Source organism: Salmo trutta, chromosome 14 (genome assembly GCF_901001165.1).
Source record: "Salmo trutta chromosome 14, fSalTru1.1, whole genome shotgun sequence".
Taxonomy (NCBI): Eukaryota; Metazoa; Chordata; class Actinopteri; order Salmoniformes; family Salmonidae; genus Salmo; species Salmo trutta.
The window spans coordinates 31,301,628-31,323,943 of NC_042970.1; the positions used below are offsets into that span (position 1 = coordinate 31,301,628).

At 40.9% G+C, this 22,316-nt stretch overlaps 2 protein-coding genes across 5 annotated transcripts in view; one reads left to right on the forward strand and one right to left on the reverse strand.

The window, feature by feature from the left end:
• Window positions 1–3,227: 3,227 nt before the first annotated feature.
• On the reverse strand, window positions 3,228–16,991 carry LOC115207804 (guanine nucleotide-binding protein G(t) subunit alpha-2). The gene is made up of 9 exons (XM_029775290.1): window positions 16,614–16,991; window positions 8,776–8,818; window positions 6,282–6,423; window positions 5,904–6,061; window positions 5,655–5,783; window positions 5,355–5,484; window positions 4,699–4,852; window positions 4,299–4,503; window positions 3,228–4,048 (listed from the first exon to the last, which is right to left on the reverse strand). Exons 1-8 carry the CDS (start codon window positions 16,729–16,731, stop codon window positions 4,313–4,315), a joined length of 1,065 nt encoding a protein of 354 aa, XP_029631150.1. The 5' UTR covers window positions 16,732–16,991; the 3' UTR covers window positions 3,228–4,048; window positions 4,299–4,312.
• A 3,663-nt stretch (window positions 16,992–20,654) lies between these two features.
• Window positions 20,655–22,316, forward strand: part of LOC115207805 (AMP deaminase 2-like) — an 85,116-nt gene continuing 83,454 nt past the window's right edge. For 2 of the 4 annotated variants that reach the window (XM_029775291.1, XM_029775292.1), the window contains exon 1: window positions 20,655–21,046. In XM_029775291.1, the coding sequence (XP_029631151.1) occupies window positions 21,037–21,046 (10 nt within the window). In that variant the 5' untranslated portion in view covers window positions 20,655–21,036. Of the gene's footprint in view, window positions 21,047–21,075; window positions 21,925–22,316 lie in introns of those variants that run through there. The other 2 variants (XM_029775294.1, XM_029775293.1) reach the window with 2 other exon arrangements.

Below are 22,316 nucleotides of genomic sequence, written 5' to 3' on the forward strand. Positions count from 1 at the left end.
CCCATGTTGACTCCAATACTTCCACAATTGTGTCAAGTTGGCTGGATGTCCTTTAGGTGGTGGACCATTCTTGATACACACGGGAAACTGTTGAGTGTGAAAAACCAAGCAGTGTTGCAGTACTTGGCACACTACTATCATACCCTGTTCAAAGGCACTTAAATATTTTGTCTTGCCCATTCATCCTCAGAATGCCACACATACACAATCCATTTCTCAATTGTCTCAGGCTTAAAAATCCTTCTTTAACCTGTCTCCTCTCCTTCATCTACACTGATTTGAAGTGGATTTAACAAGTGATCACTAAGCGATCATAGCTTTCACCTGGATTCACCTGGTCAGTCTGTCATGGAAAGACTAGATGTTCCTAGTGTTTTGTACACTTAGTGTAAATGGTCATTGCTCAACCTAAATTGTTGTTGTGGAATTAAGTGTCCACTAGTGTTAATCATTATTTTAATGTGCTGAATTCTGATTGTTTTAATAGATCACCATTCAGATCGTTACTTAACACTGAAGTATTATACTAGCTCTTAGCGGACTGTAAGACATCACTTGATGTTTTAAAACCACTTTTAAAGAAAAAGCTTTTTTTAATGGTTGCCTTAACTTGTATTATGTTATTTTGGATATAACTATTTTGTATAAAGATTATTATGAAGACAATGGCCTTAATATAAACAAAGTATTTGCCTGGAAGCCATTTTAAATGCCCCTCCATTTGAAAACATGCTTTTTTTTTTTTATTTTACCAGGTGAGTTGACTGAAAATATCTTCTTATTTCTAGCAAAGGCCTGGGGAAAGTTACGGAAGTCCAGAGAGGACATATGAATATTACAAAAAATCCCTTGTTATGTCGATCACAAAAGTTATTTTGTTGATCACGAGAACCTATATAAATGAGAGTAGACATTGATTGACAGTATGGCTGAGGTGGCAGAGCCCACAGTGGATCAGCGCATACGTTTTTATTGATTGCTACACTAAGGGATGGTACATTTTAATACTAACCTCATGCTTTCGTTTGTGTTTTGAGCTCATTATCCATTTATAACTTAGAATGTTATCAAGCTATGCTACCTTGAGCTAAAAGCTCATGTGGCAGCTAAGCCCTCATGGTGCATTTAAGCCCTGAACGATGCCTGACAGACACCTGTCTCCCAGGCTGTATGCCACATCAAAGACCACAGCCAATCGCATGCAAGCAACAACGCAGCTAACTTGGCTAGTCTTGTGAGCGAGTTAGCTAGGTAGTCTTGTTATCTATGCTGGTTGTTAGCTTGCATAACTGATATGTGTATAATTGTAAGGGGCACTTTGTTTTATGGATAATATTTACATTTACAGAGTGGGTGAGCTCTAATCCTGACAGGCTAATCAGATTCAATAGTAGCCTCAGTCTGAAACATCAGGATGCTGCCTTGTAGGTTGTTTCATAGGTAAATCTCCTTGCAGGCAGATGAGCAATTGGTGCATTATGCATATGATCAAGAGTGGGTGCACTCTATTCCTGGCCAGCCGATCAAATTCAGTAGTAGTGTCAGAGGCTGATCAGTCAGGATGCTGCCTTGTAGGCTGTCTGCAAGGAACCTTACATCTGAAACCGCCTACAAGGCAGCATCCTGATTTATCAGCCTCTAAGGCTGAAATTGAAGCCTGTCAGGAATGGACATCACTCATTGTAAATGTTATATTAAATTAGCTTTTTTATAATTATACACCAGTTATGCAAGATAACAAGTTAGCTTGCTAGCTCACAAGACTAGTCTAGTTAGTTGCGTTGTTTCTTGCATGAGATTGGCTGTGGTCTTCGGGGCGGCACTCAGCCTGGGAGACGCTGCTGCCTGTCAGGCATCATTCAGGGCTTAAATGCCCCGCATTACCATCAACGCAGCCACAGGGCTCCTTGATGAGGTGGCTATCGTGCATCTGCACACATGAATGGATGATGTGTGCTACTTTTGGTGATCTTGACAAAACAACTTTTGTTATGTAGAAATCATGAGATAAATACATAAGTCATGATCTCGGCATAAGGAGGGAATTTATTTTTATTCATATGTCCTCTGGGCTTCTGTAGAAAGTTACAAAAAAACTGTAAAAAAAATACATAGTTAACCTACAAAATATATAAGCAAGCAAAAAACAATTGCTATTTGGACATTTTAACAGTTTAACAATTGAACACACTGAATGTTCCTTCTTGCATTAAAATTGAATGTGGACCAAACTTGTCTTAATTATTCAGTAGTGTCAATTACAATCATAAGATTGTAAAATACTTGACTTATTATACCAGTAAATATCATATAGTGTCATAGAACTGTTTGCATTATATATCTCTCCACAAGGTTGTACGAGTCAGTGGTTGACAACCGCGCAGCGGTCTAAGGCACTGCATCTCAGTGCTAAACGTGTCACTACAGTCCCTGGTTCGAATCCAGGCTGTATCACATCCGGCCGTGATTGGGAGTCCCATAGGGTGGCGCGCAATTAGCCCAGCGTCTTCCGGGGTAGGCCGTTGTTGTAAATAAGAATTTGTTCTTAACTGACTTGCCTAGTTAAAGGTTAAATTCATACGAATCACATTTTTAAAATGTATTTATTATTTTAAACGATTCACTTTGCCCTTGTAGTATTTGGGATTCGGTTCAAGCGTGGTGAATCGGATCCTGTGAATCAAAGTAATCATTTGTAAATCGCAAACAGTAATTTTAGGAAAAAAGATGACCTGTAGCCTTCCTTTTGGATTATGTGCTTGACTTGGACAGGAGCTCACCGGAGCTGAGCTGAGTACCAGCACCTCAAATGTTCTAATGCTTGAGCTCTTGTTCATCTTTATAGAATATTAGTTCAATAGTATTGTAGGTATCCTGCACCTAAATGGTAACAGTCCAAGTCGAGCACTCACGTGGCTACAAAACATGACATCAATGTAGTTCATTAGGGGGGTACCCTGACCAGGACTCAAACTGTGGTCCCTGTGAGTGTCAATTCCAAAACCATTATACAAAAAGGCAAAATGTCTTGGTAAGGTGTTGTATTAAGGTTGTTTAGTGTTTTTACAAGGGGTTGACATTTTATTTTACATGTTCATATTTTTATTTGCTCGCTCCCCTCACTTTTCAAAAAATTTATTCCTTTAAACAGTAAATCAACTTTGTTTGGCCTAAAGGTCACATCACATCTTCGTAAAAAAAATACAAAGAATGATGACATGCAGAAATTGCAGTTGCTATGTATACATTTTTATTTTTAATGTTTATCTTTCACAAGACCGGTCAGTTACAGGTTCATTTGTCAGTAGTCAAAATGGAATATACATGCACATCACTAAACATGTCACTGATGTTGAACATTTTGATAATGTATGTGAATATTAATGTTTAAGTTCCCCTATTTACAAAATACATTGCTAACTTGTTTTGATGGTACTTTTTTTCTTAAATTCCAGCTATTTGAACTCGCTGATTGAAATTAGCTGAATAACTTTTTACTGTGTTACATCTGGTGCGAAACAGTAAGCATATCCAAACAGAACTAGATAATCATTGGGCAAGAACAATGTTACTGGAAAGAACTTCACTCTGACCATGTTGAGTAAGATGGATCACTTCAAAATGTATCCTTTCATAAGTTTATCAATTGGATTCCATGAGCAGCTTTATACACTTTCCTCAACACAAACCATTTTAGAGCCAGAAATAACCCAGACTATCTAATAAAGTACCTATATCAAACGTGTTCATTCGGTTGTTCTTCTGACTTCTTATCCACATTTCCATCTAAAGGACATCATCCACATTGTCTCCGCGAGGAACATGTTGCCATCTTTGTTCGATTTGTTGGACATGTGTGTTGACTCCCTTTGGAGTAAGTTAGGAGCTGTTTTCTTAGTGTTTGCCTTCATTACTCATAATTTAGGGTGTTGGGAGTTAGGAACGAAGGGATAGTGTAGAATTGAAGAGTCTTATGATATTACAAAGCCTTCTGCTGCTCAACTTCAACATGAATCCAAGTGAAGGGATGAGGGGGAAAAAATACAATCTGTGAGGAAGAAAGTTAAAAAAAATTTTAGGCAAAAAAAGAACAAAAGAATAAGATGCTGAATTCCAAATTTAACCTACCCTTGAGGCACTTTAAATCTGAAAAGAATGGATGGGTGTATCCATCATGGTGAAAATTTCACCTAGTCTGAGACAAGTCTATTATCTGATTGTCCAAATCTAGTAGAAGTGTCTATGTACAGGCTAGGCGTCGATTTGGAATTCAAGAACCAACGCAATAACTACTGTACCTCTTTGTATCTGCTTAGAACAGACCGCAAGATTTTAGGTTCTCTTTGATAATGATGTCTGTCACGGCTCCGAACACAATCTCAACGTTCTTTGTGTCCGTGGCGCAGGTCAAGTGGGAATAGATTTCTTTGACACCCTTCTTCATGTTCAGCTCCTCAAACTGCTTCTTGATGTAGTCACTGGCATCATCATACGTGTTGGGGCCTAGTGGAAGAGAAAGCGGGCAGCTTATAAAGTGGTTCTCATTTGTTTAAAATTGTAGGTGATGAAATTGACAGTACCTATTGTTGTCTAGTATCTTGCCGCTACATCATATTGCAGAAGAAGACACAGAACATTTCCTTCATTCCTGCTCGTGGGAAATCGTACTAGGCTGTTTTTACTTGTGGTTACTCTTACCATCGTAGTCTGGGAAGCAGATGCTGAGGTGGACCTTTTTGATCTTCTCTTCAAAAAGATCCTTCTTGTTGAGGAAGAGCACAATGGAGGTGGTGGCGAAGAACCTGTGGTTGCAGATACTGTTGAACAAGTGGAGCGACTCATGCATACGGTTCTGTGGAGAAGAGGACGAAAGTTAGGTTAAGTGCCAACAATCTCTGTTTCATCAATCCTCCCTCAAGCTGGATTAGTATAATAACTACTTTAAACCAAAGATATGATCTTGCTTCATATTTTGGGCCTTTGGCTAGCACACAAGCACAACTCTACATGTCTTCTGTGCTTGAACTGGGGTGGTGGTATCAGGCATAGGACTGTGAAGCAATCATATTGTTCAGTCATTTGAGCTATGTCCTTAGGGACTTTAACATGTGATGGGGCAGTAGAGTTCTGTAACCTTGTGACTGAATAATCCATTGTTTACTTCAAAGTCAGACTGGAGAAAATACTCTTCAGTTACAATCAGAAATCATGATGCTCTTTCAATTTTACCAAACGGATCACAGCAAAAAAAGAGAACTGGAAGTAAACAGTACAAAAGTACATTTGGACATAAAGGGCCACAACTGTTACAAACTAATGGACCTTTCAGAGGTCAACTGTAGAACCAAACCCACCACTTCATCGTCCTCTACGAGCACCATGTCATAAGCACTGAGGGCTCCACAGAAGATGATGCAGGTTACACCCTCGAAACAATGGATCCACTTCTTTCTCTCCGACCGCTGGCCGCCCACATCAAACATCCTGTCAGAAGAGAGGTTAAAGAAGTGAGATGTTAACATCTGACTTTACAGACTTAACCGATGATTGTGCAAAATCATACTCAAGATCAAAGGGAATTAACACGCTACAAGGATGTAGAGATCCACTACTGGCCGCTTGTGGTCTCCCATGCTTGGCAAACATTCCCTCACCTGAAATGCAGCTCTTTGCAGGAGAACTGCTCCTCGATGATACCAGTTGTCTTGACTCGAGAACGCAGCACATCCTGCTCATTGGGCAGGTAATCAGACTTTGTGATTCTGTCCAATTCTCCAAGGTAGCTGTTTAGCGAGATTTCAGTTTAGCATACATCCACACCCCAGGCCCACATAATCACTCTCACACGTACCAGCAAAGATATGACTGTCATAACAGACTATAACAGTTGCTGTGACACTCACTAGCCAGCAGAGTCATTGAGCTGATACTCGGCTGCTCTCTCGAAGGAGGCCTGGACACCAGTGTCACTCCACAGCCTCTTGATGACATCAGCCAGCTCAGGGGGCATGGAGCCCTCTTCAATGGAGTCTGACAGGTTGGACAGCTTCTGCCCGTCTTCCTGCACCATGAAGTCAAATGGTGAGTTTTACCGCTACTAAAAATTCAATTTCCTTCCATTCTAAAGTAGCTAATTAGCTAAGCTAACAATGTATTGTTGTTCTTTCTTTTTGAATAACGTGCAATTACCGAAACTTCTGCCGGTGTGTCAATGTCTATCAGTGTGTGTCATTGTCTGTTTGGAGGATCAGAAGGGGTTAAAGATGCAGAGTGGGACTCACACTTCCTTTTGGTGATCCAAAGTCAATGGACAGCATCTCCATGCCTCTGATGATGGCCAGAGCAGACTGCAGGATGTTACCATAGATGATCGCCCTGAACTCCAATTGTTCTTCTTTGGTATAACCACCTTGATGGAGAATTCTACCCAACACAAGAGGAAGAAAACAGTCTGGTTGTAATTACAGCTGGCATTATGCACTCCCCTACGTATTTATTCGGACAGTGAAGATAACTTTTCATTTGGCTCTACTCCAGCATTTTGGATTTGATATCAAATGTTTCATATGAGGTGACAGTACAGAATGTCACTTTTTAATTGAGAATATATTCATATATATCTGTTTTACAGTATAGAAATGAAAGCATGTTACGTATCTAGTCCTCCCATTTGATGGTATTTGGACAAATTCTCTTATAATGACTACATGAAACTTGTGGATACATTTGCAGTTTGTTTTGGTTGTGTTTTGGATTGTTGTGCCCAAAAGCAATGCATGGTAAATAATGTATTGTGTCATTTTGGAGTCACTTTTATTGTAAGTAAGAATAGAATATGTTTCTACATTAATGTGGATGCTACCATGATTACACACAATCATTAATGATGAGTGAATAATGATGAGTGAAAAAGAAGCATAAATATTATACCCCACCAAAAATATGAACCTCCCCTGTTATTGGTAATGGCGAGAGGTATGTTTTGGGGGCATGATCTTTGTGCATCTGTAACTCTGACACACAACCAAAACAAACTGCAAATGCATCCAACAAGTTTGTAGTCACAAGCTTAATGTAGTCATTGCATGCTAAGAATATGGGACCAAATGCTAAACTTTTGACTAAATGCAATACACTATAAGTGAATTTGTTTAAATACACTACATGACCAAAGCTGGTCAAACATCTCATTCCAAAATTATGGGCATTAATATGGAGTTGGTCCCCCCCCTTTGCTGCTATAACAGCCTCCACTCTTCTGGGAAGGTTTTCCACTTGACGTTGGAACATTGCTGCGGGGACTTGCTTCCATTCAGCCACAATCATTAGTGAGGTCAGGCACTGATGTTGGACGATTAGGCCTGGCTTGCAGTCGGCGTTCCAATTCATCCCAAAGGTGTTCAATGAGGTTGAGGTCAGGGCTCTGTGCAGGACAGTCAAGTTTTTCCACACCGATCTTGACAAACCTTTTCTGTATGGACCTCGCTTTGTGCACAGGGGCATTGTCATGCTGAAAGACGAAAGGGCCTTCCCCAACTGTTGCCTCAAAGTTGGAAGCACAGAATCGTCTAGAATGTCATTGTATGCTGTAGCATTAAGATTTTCCTTCACTGGATCTAAGGGGCCTACCCCAAACCATGAAAAACAGCCTCAGACGATTATTCCTCCTCGACCAAACTTTACAGTTGGTACTATGCATTCGGGAAGGTAGCGTTCTCCTGGCATCTGCCAAACCAAGATCTGTTTGTCGGACTGCAAGATGGTGATGCGGGATTCATCACTCCAGAGAACGCGTTTCCACTGCTCCAGAGTCCAATGGCGGCGAGATTTACACCACTCCAGCTTAGCATTGCACATTGTGATCTTAGGCTTGTATCCGCCTGCTCGGCCATGGAAACCCATTTCATTAAGCTCCCGGTGAACAGTTCTTGTGCTAACGTTGCGTCGAGAGGCAGTTTGGAACTCTGTAGTGAGTGTTGCAGATGATTTTTACACGCTTCAGCACTCTGCTGTCCCATTCTGTGAGCTTCTGTGGCCTACCACTTCGCGGCTGAGCTGTTGTTGCTCCTAGACGTTTCCACTTCACAATAACAGCACTTACAGTTGACCGGGGCAGCTCTAGCAGGGCATACATTTTACGAACTGACTTGTTGGAAAAGTGGCATCCTATGACGGTGCTGTGTTGAAAATAACTGAGCTCTTCAGTAAGGCCATTCTACTTCCAATGTTTGTCTATGGAGATTGCATGACTGTGTGCTTGATTTTTTTATACACCTATCAGCAACAGGTGTGGCTGAAATAGTCAAATTCGGTCATTTGGCTATTTGAATACTTTTGTGTATATAAAGTGTACTTATGACAGCTTCAAATGTGGGGACTCGATACATAAAGTGCATTCATTTCTAAACAGGTATGAAAATACCCTAAAATAAAAGGTGAAAACATTTGATCTCAAATTCAAAATGCTGGAGTATAGAGCCAAATTAAACATTTATCTTCACTGTCCAAGTAAATACATACCAACAATCACTAGTGGAAAGAAATGGTACTTGTTGCAGCAAGTGTTTTGTTCTGTAAGGGTACATGTCAATTGTAGCCACCACAATCTATTCTATTATGGTTAATTTTGTTATGATTATGAGCTATTAACTTAGTCCATCTTGTTGAACACCCAGTTTACACCTTTTAGAGTGATGTTACAGTATTTGGACAAGGTTTCCTGCATGTGAGTGAGGAGGAATGAGAGATGCAATGCGTTTGTTTTGTTATACTCACTTCATTTGCTTAACAATTGTGCTCTTCCCAGACTCACCAGCACCTGGTAAAACAAAATAAGAAGTAGATATGTTACAAGGGCTTTCCCAAGTACAAACACATCATCATTCATCCTGTAGTTGGTTAAAGGGAACCCAAGGGCCGAAACATAGCATAAGCAAAGAGATTTATAATGATGGCACATAGTGAAAGAGGAACCTCAGCAGTTGCCCATCCCCTCCATTGCCACAGATCCAGTGCTTTTAGACACATGAAATGACAAGCATTCAGTGGTGTTGCAAAAGTGACAGTTACAGTTCTTTCACATCCGTTCTATCATGATCTTCTGTTTTGTGTTTAGCTTTGTTTCTGCATGTTGTTGTTGCATTTGTATCATTGCATATCCGATAGGATATTTCCCATTACACACTACACTAACAGCTTGGCCCATTTCTCTGCATGAACTGTAACAACACACTTAGTGGGGGGAATGGGAATAGAGTAAACAAGTTCTGGGCCATAGGGCAGACTTAGATGAGCAGTGACTTTTTATGTGATAATACCAGTAAGCTAATTTCACTCTGGGTTTATATCAAACAAGATTGTCACCACGAGCTGATTTGTTGTTCCACACGCCACCTCAAGGGGGCCATCTAAGATTCCTAACTATTTTGAATTGGGTGTATGAAAGGGTTTATGGCTAATGTGATTGACATCTGTCCCAATGGTTTAGCAGAGGCCAGTGACCTTATTAGCTCAGGGCTAAATGGAGGGATTTTAGAGGCCTTGGGTAAGGAGGCCTGGGGTTGAAAAGCCTTTCAGAGGATTGTCCGATAAGCGAAGACGTCACTGCTCTGTCTTCTTGACCTGATGTCAGTTATCACAACTGTTTAATTTCTGCAGGATGGTTGGTTTACCTCTACACTCTGTTGCTGCTTATTCTCTTACTCATGTGTAGGTAAAGGTTTAAGGTATTAACCAGAAGCCTCCCAGTAGGCAAAATTATGTTGAAAAGACGTATTCTCTCCAGACGTTGAAGTTTGGTACATTTTAGGTTCTGAACCAAGGATAGGCAACTTTGATGGGGGTGGGGGCCTCCAGGAAAACTCATCATGAGGAGCCGCAGTGGCTCACGGGTCTGTGTACCCACATTCATACCCACACATGCAGTCAGAGCCAACCCTATAGCCTTTTGGGGGTACTAAGTGGAATTTTGTTGACCTCTCCACCTTGTGAGCAAAACATTTTAGTGGACCCCCTCTTGACAGCGTAGAGACAAAAATGAGTTAATTTCCTGCAATTCTACACATTTTGCCATGGGGCATTGAGAACGTGTTGCAATTTTAAAGCAAGTTTGCTGCAATTCTACACATTTTGCCATGGGGCGGAGATGTATTTTTGCAGTTTTACAGCATTTATTTTGCAATTATACACGTTGCCATAGGGTGGAGAGACAATTTTCCAGTTTTTTATATTATATCTGAGTGAAAGTGACTAACAAAATCAATGAGGGCCCACCGGTCGGTAATTCAACCATGATTACTACGTTTAGATAGCCGGCTAGACTAACTAGATAGCCGGCTAGACTAAAATGTTTAGCTAACTGAGTGACTGTCAGTGACTGACATAACAATAGGAAAACTCTGATGCACAACCAAATTTCCAAATTGTGCACCTGTATTCTACTATTAGGGCGGCAGGTAGCCTAGCGGTTAGAGCGTTGGGACAGTAACAGAAAGGTCGTTGGTTTGAATACGAGAGGTGAAAAATCTATGTGCCTTTAAGCAAGGCTCCAGGGGTGCCGTACTACCATGGCTGACCCTGTAAAACAACACATTTTACTGCACCTATCCAATGTATGTGACAATAAAACAGCCAGTTGCCCATCCTTTAAATAGAAGGTGAAAATGTGTTTTTTCCAGACGTTGAAATCGGGTTAATTTTCGGTTTTGAATGAAAGTTGAAAATGTGTATAGTACCAGTCAAAAGATTGGACACACCTACTCATTCCAGGGCTTTTCTTTATTTGCACTATTTTCTACATTGTAGAATAATAGTGAAGACATCAAAACTATGAAATAACACATATGGAATCATGTGGCAACCAAAAAAGTGTTAAACAAATAAAAAATATATTTTATATTTGAGTCTTCAAAGTAGCCACCCTTTGCCTTAATGACAGCTTTGTACACTCTTGGCATTCTCTCAACCAGCTTCATGAGGTAGTCACTTGGAATGCATTTCAATTAACAGGAGTGCCTTGTTGAAAGTTAATTTTGTGAAATTTCTTTCCTTCTTATTGCATTTGAGCCAATCAGTTGTGTTGTGACAAGGTAGGGGTGGTATACAGAAGATTGCCCTATTTGGTAAAAGACCAAGTCCATATTATGGCAAGAACAGCTCAAAAAATCAAAGAGTAACGACAGACCATCATTACTTTAAAACTTGAAGGTCAGTCAATACGGAAAATGTCAAAAACGTTTAAAGTTTCTTCAAGTGCAGTCGCAAAAACCATCAAGCGCTATGATGAAACTGGATCTCATGAGGACCACCACAGCAAAGGAAGACGCAGAGTTACCTCTGCTGCAGAGGATAAGTTCATTAGAGTTACCAGCCTCAGAAATTGCAGACCAAATAAATGTTTCACAGTTCAAGTAACAGACACATCTCAAGATGAACTGTTCAGAGGAGACTGCGTGAATCAGGCCTTCATGGTCGAATTGCTGCAATGAAACCACTACTAAAGGACATCAAAAATAAGAAGACTTGCTTGGGCCAAGAAACACAAACAATGGACATTAGACTGGTGGAAATCTATCCTTTGGTCTGAGTTGTCCAAATTTGAGATTTTTGGTTCCAACCGCCGTGTCTTTGTGACGCAGAGTAGGTGAACAGATGATCTCCGCATGTGTGGTTCCCGCTGTGAATCTTGGAGGAGGAGGCGTGATGGTGTGGAGGTGCTTTTCTGGTGACACTGTCTGTGATTTATTTAGAATTCAAGGCACACTTAACCACCATGGCTATCACAGCATTCTGCTGCGATATGCCATGCCAACTGGTTTACTGGGACTATCATTTATTTTTCAGCAGGACAATGACCCAACACACTCCTCCAGGCTGTGTAAGGGCTATTTGACCAAGAAGGAGAGTGATGGAGTGCTGCATCAGATGACCTGGCCTCCACAATCACCCAACCTCAACCCAATTGAGCTGGTTTGGGATGAGTTGGACCGCAGAGTGAAGGAACAAGTGCTCAGCATATGTGGGAACTCCTTCAAGACTGTTGGAAAAGCATTCCTCATGAAGCTGGTTGAGAGATTGCCAATAGTGTGCAAAGCTGTCATCAAGGCAAAAGGTGGCTACTTTGAAGAATCTAAAATATATTTTGATTTGTTTAACACTTTTTTGGTTACTACATGATTCTGTATGTGTTATTTCATAGTTTTGACTAGTTTTGACTATTATTTACAATGTAGGAAATAGTAAAAAAAATAAAATAATAACCCTTGAATGAGTAGCTGTGTCCAAACCTTTGACTGGTACTGTATTTTCCGGACTTTGAAAATACATATTTTATGGATGTTGAAATCTGGTTCATGTTTGGTTCTGAATGAAAGTTGAAAATACATAATTTACAGATGTGAAAATACGTATTTTTTGGTCATTGATTCTATGGACAAATTTCCGCTGCACAATGAAGTAAGCATTATATCACAATAATTATTTTAAAATCCATAAAGGAAGGAGGAGCCAACTGAAGATCAAAAGCTTTAAAACTGGCAACGACGATGTTCAAAGTTTGTCTGGCTAACACCTAACTCTCAAAGTCCTCCTGACTTCTGAGTCTTGAATGTCTCTTTTGATGTTGTCAGCACAATGTGCCAATAATGAAAGGTGGCTGTGCTTTTACTGGTTGGCTCTCCTTTGTGTCTTTCTCACAAACACCCACTTGCTCAGTCACACACAGCCTCTAAGCTCCACCCCCTTCTATTACAACAGTTGGATTTTCAACAAAAAAACATTTGAGAGAACCAATCAAACCCGTCACGCATTTTCTGAACAAATATTGCATTAACAAATGTTAATGTGTGTCACAACTCTTCCTGCGCTGTGAGTGACATGGGTCAAGTCAGACAGGCGAGTTCAAAGTAGTCCAACCTACAGAATTATCCAACAGACCACTTCAACTACAATAACATTCTCAGCAACAGTTACAGATCTTTTTTGTTGTCGCTATGATTGTGATATGTTGTTGTTTATCTACCGTGGTTGAATGCACTCTGCATAAGAGCGTCTGCTGAATGACCAAAATGTAAATGTAAAAACAAACACTTGCATACCTTGCTGGGTATTATTCTAATAAACTCGGCACCCAAACAAATACAAATGTGAAATCTGAACAGATAGATGTTTAGGTCATGTTTCAGAAGTTTGAACAGCCCAGTACAGCAAAGTAGAGTACAGTATGGTACAGGACGGTAGTTTTATTCAGTAGATTACAGTAGAGTAGGGCACAGTGCAGTACAGTTTAATTCAGTAGAGTACAGTTTAGTTCAGTAGAGAACATTAGAGTAGAGCGCATTATACTGTACTTTGCTGTACTTCACTCTACTGTGCTCTACTGTACTGTACTTTTATTTTCTGTTCTGTAATGTACTGAGCTCTGCTGTGCTCTATTGTACTGTACTATACTTAGATGTTATGTATTGTACTGTAATGTATTGTCCATTAAGATTCGGTCCAGTCCGACGTTGAAATCAAGGCTGTCCGGACCACACAAAGTAAAAGATCGCTGGTCCGGACAGGACCTAAACAAGATGTCCAAAACGTAGTGTCGATCCGTGCTTAATGGGCTGTCTCTGCAACACGTCTTCACTAATCCATGCTTTATTTGTGCCAAATGGCTGTAAGCAATTGCATCTCTGATTTCATGGTTGTTTTGATGGTATCTTGAGGTTCCATGTTTCCCAAAAAGCCAAATATATTTTCATCCTGTAAAAAAACTTCAACACCAATCTCGTTTTAAAACTGCTTTAAATAAACAGAGACCTAGTTTAAACTCATACCTATCTCTTGAATCCCTACCTCCCGATAAAAGAAAATACTAAAATGGGCTGACACAGAAATAAACTGTTGGCCTAATAATACTGTAAATACTAATCTGTCATTGATACCTGAAGCATCTCCCAACTTCAACTTAGAACCAGAAGATGGCACCGTGTATCAGATAAAGTGGCTCACCCATGGAGCTACAGAAAATGTCCTTCTGCCAAGGCAATGTTCAATTGCTTCTTTCTTTTTAAGCAAGGGTTGAGTAGTCACTGTTCTTGCACCCAAGACATGCTCTGACAGCAAATGTTGTTGAATATGACAAAAGTAATATTTTATTTTTACTAGGCAAGTCAGTTAAGAACAAATTCTTATTTTCAATGACAGCCTAGGTACAGTGGGTTAACTGCCTTGTTCAGGAGCAGAACAACAGAACAACCCCACTAGGCTACGCTGGGCTACGCTGCCACCCCAGATGTTAGAGATGGATAGAGATGTTAGAGATGTTTCACATACATGTCATTCAAAATGCAGAACAACTTTGTGTTTAGTAATTGTTACTCCATAGTTCTGCCAGAGAGTTGGCTGTGTTGCATCTGTGTTGTGTTCTGCAGGAGCAACAGGAGACATGAGGATTGATGGCATTTAATTGCTGTTTTTCGTCCACAGAGCCTCAACTCAAAATGTTATGGTTGCAGTACTGCCAACTGGATTGTGGGTCAGCCATTTCACAGGACTTCACTTTTGCAATGTGTCAATATTTGACCAATTGCTTCAGCTGCCACTGTATCTCATTGGTTTAGTTTAAAATGTGGACCATGGCCCCTATTTACTGTTAGTGAAGGGTGTAGACAGGGGTTATGGTGTACAGGATGTAACATCTGCATCTTTGATCTGTTGTAAACTCAGGTGGACGTTCTTGCTCCATTATTGTAAATGCATGATCTATGGCCCAGATAGTAATTGGCTCCTGTAATTGATCCTAGTGAGCTTTTGTTGCTGCTTGCTCTGGTTAATCTGATGGTTGACCCAACTGACTTTCTCTGGTAGTCCTCTGTTGACTCTATAGTCTGCAACCTTTTAGTGGCTTGGTACTTGTTGTATTTGGCTCCTCAGAATTGCAGAATTGCTCTATTTGGCCCTTGTCAATTAGCTTGGCCCTTACTTTTTTGTCTCTGTGACATTACTAATTAGCATTTGATAATGCATTTTGCAAGGTGGGGCCATGTTGTAACCCAGTGCTAGAGAAATGATTACAGGGAGTCTAAGTGGCAGGAAAGAAAGCATAATTGGGTTACCATGATCCTATGAGAAAAGCTTACTAAATCCTGCCCCTGAACTCTCACAAAGCTATTTATAAGCAGAGCTCATGACACGTATCTACAGCTCATTGTTTTACATACTGTATTGAAAAAATGCATCTAATATGTCGACATTCATAACCTTGGCCATTTATACAGAAATATATAAGCCTGGTTTCATAACCTATGAAGACAACATAGGGCTCTTCCAATCCTTTCAGAACCAAACATTAACACTAATCTGATTCCCTGCTAAGTAGCGCTCCATATTTTACACTTTCCAGACCTTTCTCAGGATCAAAATGTATATTGATGTCACTAATATAGAAATAGACTTACAACTTCCCTTCTAGTAGCCTAGTTATGAATCAACACGTTCCATTCAGGTGAACTTACTCAGCTATTAACTTTATTGCTGCTGAGAAACATTAAATTATCCCATACACCCTATACTACAGTAATGACTGTCATACAGATTATGTCAGTATGAGAAAACTTGATGTTTCAGTCAATAGAAATGTTATTGCCTTTTACTATGGTGTTTTTTTACACCTCTGACCTCACAAGCCCTACGATTTCTCATCTCAGTCTTGAGGTAACAGCAGCAGTCACTCTTGGGCTTATCTGATTTAATGTAAGCTACTTTCAGCTTGACATGTTTATCTGTTTGCATCCAGACTGTGTTGTAGTGACATGGGTCATGTTGAATGTGCAAATATAGTAAATGTGGAAAGACAGAACACCAATACAGTATAACAGATTATGAACTACTTTAATAACTTTTACTGTTAAGCTCTTTTCATATATACCTGAGACTTAGATACAATATCAGGACCAACGCTAGAGTCCTGATTTGAATATTCCTAATAGGTTAAGCCCGTTTTTGAATGTACCATTTCAGCATTGGCAAGTTTCCACAAGTCTGGAAGTGTTACACAAATGGAAAAGCGTATTACATTTATCCAAATTCTGATCATTTCAGAGGTGTTTCCACAAGAGCCTCTATTTAGCTACTGAAAATGTTCCAGAATGACCTTGAGAAAAGAGTTCCATCGATCAAGTGACCATATCAAAGTGTTAAAGAATTCACAACAACTATGCCAACTTCACCAGTGAATATTCACAAATATTGTCATTAGTGTAACCTACCAATGTAAATCTTATATTATGCTTAAGCTCATACAGGTTGGTATGGCTGCCTCATCGCAAAACCTCAAACTTAAACTATTTGTAACTTTTATTGCTGTGCAATTTCCAATACAATGCCCCCCAACTTTGACAAGAAAAAAAGCGGTGTGAATATTTCTCCAAGAACAGGGCACATACTGTAGTTTCTCATCTCCAACCAATATCTTTTTTCCAGTTTTTTAAAGAAGATTATGCTTATCCTAAGCATTTGCGTCAGACACTGTTCAGGTTTATATGCTAACAGACCATAAGCCAGTTGAGGGCCCCATTCTACTTTTCTGCACTTTCAGAAGAAGCCCCACACACACAACAGCTCCTTACCAAGCAGCAGAAGCTTGACTGTCTTGGATTCTTTGTCTGCATCCTCCGCCAGCTGCTTTTCCAGCTCCTTGGACTTTGCGGCTAATGCCTTGTCTTCGACACTTCCTCCGGCTCCCATTTTTTTCTTTTTTTTAATCACTCTTTCAAGCCAAGATCCTGTGTGGTACGGAAATGCGGCCGGCCGCTCCCGGCGTCTGAGGGGTGCACTGGGAGACGGGGACAGAGGGAGGAAGAGGTGGGGGCTGGGAACAGGGGATCCTGGCCTCAGTCTGTGGTTGGTGACTGGAGGAAGAGGGCACCGGAGATGTATACTGACACAGTCAGACAATCACTGCTTGGGGAATAAGGGAAGCTGTCCTCTCTGGTGTTAGCCCTCCCTAATTCCCCCATGCTAAACCTGACGTCTTGCAGTCAGGTTGGGATTGGGTAGGGCTTTTTCTGGCGTTCCCATGGGAACCGTTAGATCCAATTAGGATGAATCAGAGGGCAAAAGTGAAGGTTAAAAATGGCAAACTCCATTGGATTTAGAAAGAGATGGGTGGATTAGAAATAGAGAACATATGGATGTTCCAAGTTGACTTCCTCTTGCACAATTTAGCTCGCCCAGCTTCTGTCAAGTATGACTCAAAAATAGATGGTGTCAGGTGTTCTTTTTGTTCTATGGCCAGTGACAATTGGCATGCAAATCTGAGCCATGAAAATACATTATTTGTCACTTTGGGATTTGACTGAAGGCCATGTGATCATAAGGCATTTCTACAATGTAAGACCTTAGCTTTGTGACTATGCTGGTGAAGGATGGAGAGTTTAAAAGGCATCAGGTCTCGTTTCCTGGCACGGGCTGAGTGATCTGTTGAGGATAGAAGGCATTAAACAACAGTTTTGCCTTTCTGGTCAAGCTCTACCACTTACAATAAATCATACGTCACTGGCCTTTTACACTCAGATGAGGAGAGAGACAATGTGAACAGAGGGAGATTTCACTCATCTCAGAAAACTGTGTCATGGGTCAGCACAGAGATTTACTGTACTCAGCAGTGTGCCTTCTGTGCACAGTGCCTTCTGTGCTTGCATGTGCCTAATTGAAAGATCTGTTCTTTATACATGTATTTTGTTAGGAATTTTCATCTCCAAAACTTTGCATGTAGTGAACTCCAACTCTGCGACAAAACAAAAGAGCTATGAACAGTTAGCTACTGTTTGACCGGCCTTGGTTGTAACAGAGTAACAAAGGTCATTCTAATGTAAAAATGCTTCATACACCTGATATAGCGTTGCATACTTTATGTGAACAAACTCAAATGGAGTGGCACTGTAGTTGTGGTTAACCAACTAGGTAGGTGGCTCTAACTGTGCTGAATGAAGACAAAAAGCCAGACATTGGGTTGCTAATTAGGGCATCCTCCAATTCCGTTGTCCCTTTCTAATTCTGACCCTTCGATCTTTGACTATATGCTACCTACTTTATCATGGGATTGGCCTGGTGTAGCTGATCTGTTGACAAGATTATCCAGAAGCCCCTGTTAAATCTTGGGCCACAGCTTAGGCCAGCAGATGGCCACTTACTGTGAGAGGGGCGCTGGTTGAGAGGTGCCGGGGTGTGCAGTGCAGTGCTGGTGGTACAGTAGCAGGGAACAAGTGTAATGATACTAGTCCACCCCTCTTTCAGAATAGCTCTTCCCTCTCTGCTCACCTGAGTGACTAGTCCGCCAGTTAGACCCTTGAAAGTAAGTAGGAAGTAAGAGGGTGATTGGATAAATGCACATCCAACTATCCCCAGGACACTGTTCAGTATGAACTACTTGAGTTAATCTGAGAGTGACTGAGGTGGACACTAGACAAGTTTTAAATATGTTCATTCACATCTCATCCAACTCTTTAACCAAAAAAACTAAAAAACTGTGTCACTATGTGCAGGCTACAACATATATAGACTATAAATAGATAATATTTTGTGTGTGTCTTTCTGCCCTACTTGTCTGAGTGGGAGAAATGCCTGGGAAAGTATTACAGAGCCTTTAAGTGAGTGAGGAAGAGTGGATGCTACACTATCTTACTATTCTAGCCTCAGGATTCTGGCCTCATTTTGTGCAATATGAATTACTGTTCATCTGAGGGTGTTTGAGGTGGATTGAGGTGCAGTGATGTCATCCATTGGCAGCTTTATATCTGGCACACCTGACTCATGGTTGACTCACCACCATGATTTTTTTTTTCTTCTCGTAAGTTTTTCTTGTCCTTAAAAAAAAAAATGTTTTTACCCCGTTGTCTCCCCAATTTCGTGGTATCCAATTGGTGGTTACAGTCTTGTCTCATTGCTGCAACTCCCGTATGGACTTGGGAGAGGTGAAGGTTGAGAGCCTTGCGCCCTCCGAAATGCAACCTAACCAAGCCGCACTGCTTCTTGACACAATGCCCACTTAACCCGGAAGCCAGCCACACCAATGTGTCGGAGAAAACACCGTACACCTGGCGACCGTGTCAGCGTGCACTGCGCCCGGCCCGCCACAGGAGTCGCTAGTGCGCGATGGGACAAGAACATCTATGCCGGCCAAACCCTCCCCTAACCCGGACGACGCTGGGCTAATTGTGCGCCGCCCCATGGGTCTCCCGGTCGCGGCCGGCTTTGACAGAGCCTGGACTCAAACCCAGAATCTCTAGTGGCACAGCTAGCACTGTGATGCAGTGCCTTAGACCACTGTGCCACTCGGGAGGCCCACTATGAACATTTTAAGATATTTTGGGGCATACTGCAATTATATTTTATACAGGTATGGTAATGCGAAATTGTCCAAGACCCCATTGAGGTGTTTGGCAGGCATATTGGGTAAGTCTTCTGTGGGTTAATAAGTGAATTCTGTGATGGCCCTGATGGCCCAAATCTTTTTAAAGCCCTGTTCTAGCTGTTTGTGTGAAATCTGGTGCATCTATCACCAAAGTTACAATCCAAAAACAGCTGCCCCATTACATGGAATTTTATGGCTAAGCTTCCAACATTCTAATGTCAATGGCACAATATGCATAATTTTTAAACAATAGTTATAGCTGATGCTTTCAAAATTGGTTCTACATTTGGAAAGTATTCAGACTACTTCACTTTTTCCACATGTTGTTACATTACAGCCTTATTCTTTTATTATTATTATTTTTTTACCCCTTTTTCTCCCCAATTTTGATCTTGTCTCATCACTGCAACTACCCAACGGCCTCAGGATGCGAAGGTCGAGTCATGCGACATGAGACATGACCCGCAAAACCGTGCTGCTTAACACCTGCCCGCTTAACCCGAAAGCCAGCCTTACCAATGTGTCGGAGGAAACACCGTTCAACTTACAACACAGGTCAGCCTGCAGGCGCCCGGCCCGCCACAAGCAGTCGCTAGAGCACGATGATCCAAGTAAAGCCCCCACGGTCAACGAAGGAGTGGCTTCGGGACAAGTCTCTGAATGTCCTTGAGTGGCCCAGCCAGAGCCCGGACTCGAACCCGATCAAACATCTCTGGAGAGACCTGACGGAGCTTGAGAGGATCTGCAGAGAAGAATGGGAGAAACTCCCCAAATACAGGTGTGCCAAGCTTGTAGCGTCATACCCAAGAAGACTCGTGGGTGTAATCGCTGCCAAAGGTGCTTCAACAAAGTACTGAGTAAAGAGTCAGAATACTTATGTAAATGTAATATTTCCTTTTTATTTTCTTTATATAAATTTAGGGAAAAAACGATTTAATCTATTTTAGAATAAGGCTGTATATAACAAAGTGTTGAAAAGGTATAGGGGTCTGAATACTTTCCGAATGCACTATATTATATATAATTTGAAAGCTAATGTCATAACCTTTCAGAACCACTTGTCAAACAAAGTTTAAAATGTATCCGATTATTTGTTTTAAAGCCATGGACTACTAGTGGGACTACTTGACTTCTGACCTGTGCACAACTAATTAACACTGCCCCTTTAAAACTTTCTCCACTTTTTTCTGTATGTGATTTTTTTTATTTGTTTTACATGACGTCAAAACCGCTAATAAATTCCCCCGTCAAAAGTGCAGCCAAATGGTAGTCTTCAGTCACACACGAAACAAACAAAAACACACATCTTATTGTTTAGTTAACATAGCTAGCTGATGATATGAGATATACATTCGGTGGGAGAAATATATTTACTAAAGAAAATAGATGTGTCTATAGCTAGACAATAAATTCACATTTCTGGAATATTTCCACATTTTCTTATGACTGGTCAGTTGGAGCTAACAAAACTAGCTCGCTAGCAAGCTAGTTACTATTGAGAAGTTGTTAGAAGGCTGTACTCGGGACGTCTGAGAAAAACAACTCAGCTACAGTAAGGTTACAGTTGTTTCCTAGGACAAGGCAAACTACTGCGACTATCTGTATCACCTCTTCGAGCTAAGACTGAGGTCGCAACAATGGCAGGTGGTAAGTAGCTAGCTAAACCAGTGGTTTTTTTAACCACGTGTTGATGTCAGAACTTTCATGACCAATCCTCTTGAGTTATTTGGTATGTGACTTAATGTATTGTGGCTAGCTAAACAATGTAAAATACACAGTTCGTTATTTTCATGAGTACAATAGTAGAAGATCTAGAGAGCCACATTGGACAGAACAGAAGCTGTTAACGTTACTTTTAAATCAAATGTGTGGCACACTTAGCTACCTGGACAGCGCAGGACAGTTAGTTTATTACATGATTGTAGCATTTCTATACTGTCAGTATTTGACTTCAGCAGTACCAAGCCATCACATATTGAAGTTGCATTGTTTCAGTAAAAGCATTACTGCAGTGCACCATATCAGTAATTGAGGATTTTTACGACAGTTGATTTTCTTGTAGTGACTAGACTGTTATGCATGGATATGTACACTGATACACAATGACAAACGCTACAAACGCTGGTGTAACAGTGGCCTGACAGTGGAAAAACACTGCCGACTTTGCACTCAGTCTATCATCTCTAGGCCTCAGTGTTATGTCACTGGTACAAGGGAGGTGAAATTCACTTATTTTCAGGAAAAGGGGGGCTATAATTTTACATGAATGACTCAGGGCGAGGAGGATCATTTTCGGGGAGGAGTGATTGAAGGGTGAGGGGGTGTGCAGCTCTGCAAACAAAATCTGCAATACCCTGAGCTTTGCAGAAAAAAACAAAAAGAGCCAGCAGTCTGGTCTAATTTTTACTGCTAGGGTGTCCAGGAAGGAAGCCTGACTGGCAGAGCCTGAAACAAAAGCACAGAAGAATGAGTAAGAACCTGAGGAACTTCCCAACAACAATCCTCCCATTCTTGGGGTAAGGGCTGTAAGTTGCGTTGCCATCATTTGTCTTGGTTGCCTGTCATAGACTTGGCTTTTTGGTAAAAAATATTTCCCCTGGGGAAAAACATTTCTAGTGGTGTAGCTGCACCACAGGGAGGGCGAGAAGTCAGTTCTTTAAAAAAAAAGGGTCAGATTTATTGGAATGTTGCAGACAGCCTGCAGTAGTTGTTTTTGTCCTCCACTGAAACCACCCTTTTACTGTGTTGGCAGTTGCCACACAGTCTGAATTATATTTTTCTATATATTTTACAGTTGTATTGACAAGTGACTGTATTGAAAGTTAAGTTATTGATTATCACATACATTTATACAAATCTGATGAATTGTGTGCATTAGTTTAGGTGTCAGCAATTGCGTGTCAAGTCCAAAATGTCT

Coding starts and splice junctions, on each gene's coding strand:
- LOC115207804 (XM_029775290.1), bottom strand. CDS start 16,731: ATGGGAGCCGGAGGAAGTGTCGAAGACAAGGCATTAGCCGCAAAGTCC. Junction 5,784..5,903: donor CTCAATGACTCTGCTGGCTA/GTGAGTGTCACA, acceptor CTCGCTAAACAG/CTACCTTGGAGAATTGGACA. Junction 4,853..5,354: donor TCGTAGAGGACGATGAAGTG/GTGGGTTTGGTT, acceptor TCTTCTCCACAG/AACCGTATGCATGAGTCGCT.